The sequence below is a fragment of the Canis lupus genome, chromosome 17, assembly GCF_003254725.2.
Source record: "Canis lupus dingo isolate Sandy chromosome 17, ASM325472v2, whole genome shotgun sequence".
NCBI classification, from domain to species: domain Eukaryota; kingdom Metazoa; phylum Chordata; class Mammalia; order Carnivora; family Canidae; genus Canis; species Canis lupus.
Window position 1 is genome coordinate 46,885,805 of NC_064259.1, and position 6,000 is coordinate 46,891,804.

General features: G+C 38.7%; 1 protein-coding gene across 3 annotated transcripts in view; it reads left to right on the forward strand.

Moving 5' to 3' along the window:
- Nucleotides 1-5,664, forward strand: part of LRRTM4 (leucine rich repeat transmembrane neuronal 4) — a 706,001-nt gene extending 700,337 nt beyond the window's left edge. The window contains exon 5 of one of the 3 annotated variants that reach the window (XM_049095672.1): nt 4,353-5,664. In XM_049095672.1, coding sequence (XP_048951629.1) covers nt 4,353-4,574 — 222 coding nt within the window. In that variant the 3' untranslated portion in view covers nt 4,575-5,664. Of the gene's footprint in view, nt 1-4,349 lie in introns of all 3 variants that reach the window. The other 2 variants (XM_025453735.3, XM_025453737.3) reach the window with 2 other exon arrangements.
- Nucleotides 5,665-6,000: the final 336 nt, after the last annotated feature.

Genomic DNA, 6,000 nt, shown 5'->3' on the forward strand with positions numbered 1-6,000 from the left:
TTATTACTATAAAGTACAAGACCTCAGTCTCTTAGCTTCTCAGGAATCACAAAATCAGTTGATTACACAGGGCCCCACAGAATAGACTTTAAGAGTAAATGAGCAAACATCTCAGATATCCTTTCAGAGCTTGCCAATTCACACAGCTTTTGAATTCCTGCTATTGGGCTCCTGTGCAGGAGGGAGTTTTACAATGTTTTTTATCCTGCTGGAGGTCCTAAGCCTGCCTCAAATACAATAGAGAAAATGGCAGGAGCCCTTGTTCACTGAAGTAAAAAAATAAACCGGTCCAACTGTCATAGCAAACAAATTTTCTGAGTTCAGAGATGATGGACTATATAAACCTGACGTTCTACACTTAATACAGGTCCCTTGACATTTGAAACAACTTTAGCTGAAGATAAATGCCATAGTTTCTTAGATATGAAATTGTTCTTTCCCAACACTTTAGTTCAACTTTTGGGACTTTACATTGAAAATTCAACAATGTTCACAAAAGAGCTAATGGTTTTCATCTGTAGGTTAATCTGGTTTTAGAAGGGTCTGTGAGACTCTGTATCACTTTGCATTTATGGCTCATCCATGTTTGTAGTTAGAGCATCTTCTTATTGCAGTGACCAGAGGACAGCTATCCATGGTGCTACAAGACAGTGGACAAAACCAGAATGCCTGTTTAATGTTTGTTTTGATGTCTTTTGGTAATTTGGTTAATTTGGAGACAATGAGTCATTACTTTATTCAAAAGTATGCCACAAATATTCTATTTCCAGTGAATGTTGCTGTCGTTGGAAATAATTTGGTAAAAAAAAAAAAAAAAGGAAATAATTTGGTGATTTTTTTGTGTGTGTTCTAGAGTTATACTATTTTACCTATTAACAATAAAAAAGTAAGAATGGACTATGTAACTCTTAAGGAGGTCTTCATAAAATTCTTTCTGCTGAAATGTCACAACAAAGTGGTTGCATTTTTATGCTTTTTCAGAGTTGTGGTGACCCATGACACTAATCACAGTTATCTCTACCTATCTGACACACAGCAAAATCCTATGAGGTGGCCTAAAATAGAACTTGCTGACAAACATTTCATGTCTGGGCCTGTACTCATTATAGGGAGAAGTCTATATGAGTAAGAAAAAAGGAAAAGAACCACCACACATTCAGAGAAGATCTAACTTTATATTAATTATCTAGTAATTCAACCATATTGTCCTATAATTTGTTCCTTGTTCTCACTGTCAGCACAGAAATTAATGGCTGATGTCCAAAACATCTCTTTTCCAATCACAATTCTGACCTAGTGCTTTTATTCAGATTTTTTTGAGATCAGAGTTGTGTATTCCAGATTTTATCAACATCTTGTTTGATGAGAAATTATTTTTCCTTTACTACTTTTTAATACTTGCTGAAAATAGTGCTTGCCTTCCATTAGAAGCAAAATGTCAAGACTATACTTTCAGGGATCATTTCTATAGTTTGTTAGAAGCAAAATGTCTCATCCAAAAAATAAAGAAATATGTATTGGCTTAATTTTCTCACTGACTAAGAAAACCTGAATAATATGAGTTAGAAAAAATAGAATAGTAAAGAAAGGATGGGAATTTATCCAGTTATTGTTAATCACATTAAAATAAACTGCAATCTATGTGCTTTGAGTATTTTTAGAAGCATCTTTTATCATGATTCCCAGTTTAAAAAAGAAAGTCACAAGATGATTCAGTAGACACACACTCATGAACAGGCACAAATTTGAAACAAAACTTTTATGAAGCAACTTACCCTTACTCATAATACACTAATACTTTCTATTCTAGTTAAATCAATTCAATAAATTCTAGTTTATCTGGATTCATTACATTGATTTTTTAATACTAATGAGTTGTGATCTATCATAGAAAACATTGCTTTAATCTATTTCTTTAAAAATGTGAGGAGGTGACTTTTACCATTATAAGCATAGAGGTGTTTGAAAACACAATTCTCATGAAAACAGATAAGGAATTTGTGTTCAGTAAAATTTTGCTGAACACATTAATGAGGATATCAGAAAGAAAACACAAGACTTAGTTTGAAGAACGATTGAGGAATTTATATAGTAATAGGAGGGATGGATTCTCAAAATAAGGTTGTCAAGTTAGACATAAGACTGGTTAACTTCCTACAGAATAGTTAACCTATAAGAACTTTGGGGATTAACTTCACAACAGATTATAAAATTATAACAGCTTGATTTGTGAAGTTTAACCTAGAAAGTCAGATACAGTATAATCAGGAGACAGGTAACCTAACAGTTATATTAACAAAGCATTTTACAGGAATTGCTAATTAAATACAGAGTTATTGGGGTGCCTGGGTGGCTCAGTTGGTTGAGCATCTGACTCTTAATTTTTGCTCAGATCATGACCACAGGTCATTGGATAGAGCCCTCAGGCAGGCTCCCTGATCAGCAGGGAGTTTGCTTGAGATTCGCTCTCCCTCTGCCTCTGCCCCTTTCTCCTGCTTGTGTGCACAAGCACACACACACACACACACACTCAATAAGTAAATAAAACCTTTAAAAAAAAGTACAGTTGTTAGCTAAGTTCATGCAAAGGCTAAAAGTGCCATAGTGCAGCAGAAAGCAACCTCAGATAGTAACTGCCACCCCAACCACCTGTGGGACTAAGGGACTAAACAAAGTTGGAATTGTAAAATTACGAGCTTGAAAGAGGAGCTTTGTGGAGATGCACTTCACGTTTCCTTGGTGCTGGAGACTCTGAGGAGGACATGATGGGATCAAATGTTAGGAAGACTACAAACTGGAATGGCCCACTGTTGTGGGAAGGCACTGCTATAGCCAGTATAGAAGGAGCCTCGTTGAGGTAGTTCCCTGGAGCAGGACAAAACAGAGAAGGAGCCCATCATGGGAGCAGTTCCCTCCATCTCCTCTAGTCTCGCCATTTCTCTCTAGTGGCCCCACTGTTCAAGTCTAAGAGGGAGCAGAAGGTCAAGCAGCAGTGTGGTTTGTAGAACCCCAGCCTGGCATCATATAGCCAATGACAGCAGCGGGTTGGACTGGAGTGTCAGATTGGATCTAATGGGTTATGAGAAATGCTCTAGTGTGATATCAAGAATTAAGCAATCCTCATTCTCCTTTCTCTAAGCTTATGCCACATTTTTTATCAGAAATTTGTGGTTTAATAAAAAGCTGCATAGAATCAAAATAACTATTTTGGGGCACCTGGGTGGCTCGGTTGGTTAAGCATCCAACTCTTCATTTTGGCTCGGGTCATAATCTCAGCGTCATGAGATCGTGCCCTGAGTTGAGAGCTCTGCACTAAGCACGGAGTCTACTTAAGACTGTCTCCCTCTTCCTCAGCCACTCCTCCCTTGCTCTCACTATCTCTAAAAAGAAATTTTAAAAAAACTATAATTTTAATATCTCTAGCTTTTCCTATTAAAGGGATTTCAATAGACAATTACTCAGGTATATTATTCTAATATTAGACACATATTTGGCTTGTTAGCTTGAAATGAATAATATTACATATTATGAATACAAAGATATGCTCGCTTTCATGATTCTAAAGTTTTTTTGTTATAGAATTGTCAGAAATAATTTCTAGGAAATTGTGCTTATTTTTTTACGTTTTAAGCAAAAAACATACAGGCTCACAATAGAGATTTCAATTATATATAAAGATATTTTAAAAGTAACAACTCCACTTACGTTTACATCTGTATTTACACAAAATGGCTCATACCAGTACATTCTTTTTACATTGTTTTCTCTTCATATCCTGTCTCGCCTTATTATAACAGATGGATACTCCCTAAACATTGTATTGTCTGTCTACAAGTGTATGGATTTACCCAATCTATGTTAAACTCCCCCGTTGATGGGAACTTAGGTTGTTTTTAACTTTATGGCAATAGAGAGATAGATGATAGGACTGAGCATGGGAACATTTTTGTGATTTTACATACAAAGTGCATCTCTATACGTATACATATTCGTACATATATGTGTATATATATATATACACCCACTTTATATAAAATGTAAAGACGTATCTACACCCTTTTATACAAAGTGCATATAGATGTAGGCACACAGCTACATAAGAGGCGCGCATACAAAGACTATAAACCTACATAACACACACTTTGTACATAAAACCGTATAGAAGCTTATCTGGGCAAAACAATACCGAGATCAATACTAACGGTGCTGGTGTTGTCTGCTGGATATTAACAGCGGATGGGCCGTGGATGCCCTCGGACGGCAGGAGGGAGCTCAGAGTAGAGTGCTAGGAGCGTCCTCTTCTGACCTTGCCCATGCATTTTCCTAACGGGACTTTGTCTTCCCCGCAGCAGATCCCGCACCACGTGAAGCCCCTGCCCTATTACAGCTACGACCCGCCCGGGATGGGCTACTGCCAGGCGCACCAGCCGCTGAGCGTCCACAAGGGCTACGAAGCGGTGTCCCCGGAGCAGGACGAGGCCCCCAGCCTGGAGCTCGGGCGCGACCACGGCTTCATCGCCACCATCGCCAGGTCGGCGGCGCCGGCCATTTACCTGGAAAGAATAGCAAACTAACTGCGAAAGCCCAGGCCTCACGGGGGGACCCGGGCGCGGGGACAGAGGGCTTCACCTTCGAGGAGAATGAATGGGTGTCCCCAGCCGCGCATCCATCCTGTTCAAACGCTTAGGACGGGGAGCAAAGGAAGGACGACACTGATCCTGCCGAGAGAGGGTAGCGGATGCACCTGCAACGTAACCAGGAGAACCATAGACCTGTCTTTGCTTCAAAACCTAAAACAAGCAAAAATCCTCCTGGATGTAAATAGTGGAAGTGTCGAGTTCTTATAAAAATAGATTTCACCCTAGCCACACAATAGGTTTGTTTGTATATTTGCTTTTTCTACACTGCATGGTTCCTGGGCTGGAGAACCACAGGAGGGGTGGGGGGTGGGGACCTGGGGTTGGGGGGAAGTTGGGGGAACAAATCAGTTTTCCTTGTTAGCTGTGTGTGACTCTCAGACTTGATTTCAATTGCTTTATTTCACTTTCCCTCTAAAATGCTGTTTGTTTGTTTGTTTGTTTGTTTCCTATTTGGTTTGGTTTATTTTCACTTTCGCCCCCCTGCCCCCCCCCCCCCCTCCGCCGGTCAAGTGATTCTGTTTCCAATTCTAAATATGGGCATTAAAGCTTATGTTGTACCAAAAGAAAATCTGCTTTACTACAGACCACAAAGAACAAAGTTGACCACAGAGTTTGACAAAACTACTAGAATGAAAATCCTGTAAAATCTGGGTGAATGATCCTTCAAGACACACGATGTACACAGTGTGAAGAGTCTTGACTTTCTTTTTTTTTCCTACTGGCAGTCCTCACCCTCACTGTGAGTTTTCACTGTGTAAGACTTCTGAATGGGATCTGTGCAGACTTCCAGTTGGAAAGACCAGCAGAAATCTTCTTATTTGGACATGGGCATATGAAAAACAATGGCCATGTGGTCAATGAATGAAACTGCCAAGGTGACAAATTTCTAAACACAGGATAATGTATAACATTGCTTTTTAAATTAATTATCAATTAGCTTTTTGTGTAGTTTTTTTTTCAATAAGAGAAAATGTTGGAAAAATAAATATATTATTTTGTGGTTGGTATACCACAGCCCACTTAATGTTGAGTGCTTTATCTCTTTGTTGTGAAATCCTTCTAGCCTGTGTCGGTTGGTATCTACCAAATGGCTTCTGTGTGTTCTACGATTAGGTGGGGAGACCCTACAAGGTGTAGAAAAGTTTGAGGTGTGGCATATGCATTAACTCCTTACACAGATTTCTTTTTCGAAACATATGATGTAACTCAAAAATTATATAACAATATGAGGAAAAAAGAGTAGTATCTATAAAAGGGTTAGAGGTTATGCAATCTTTTAGAAGAAGAAAACTATAGAAATTATCACAATCTGAAAGAAGCATAATGATCACCCATTTTTTAAACAAAGGCGATAATTATA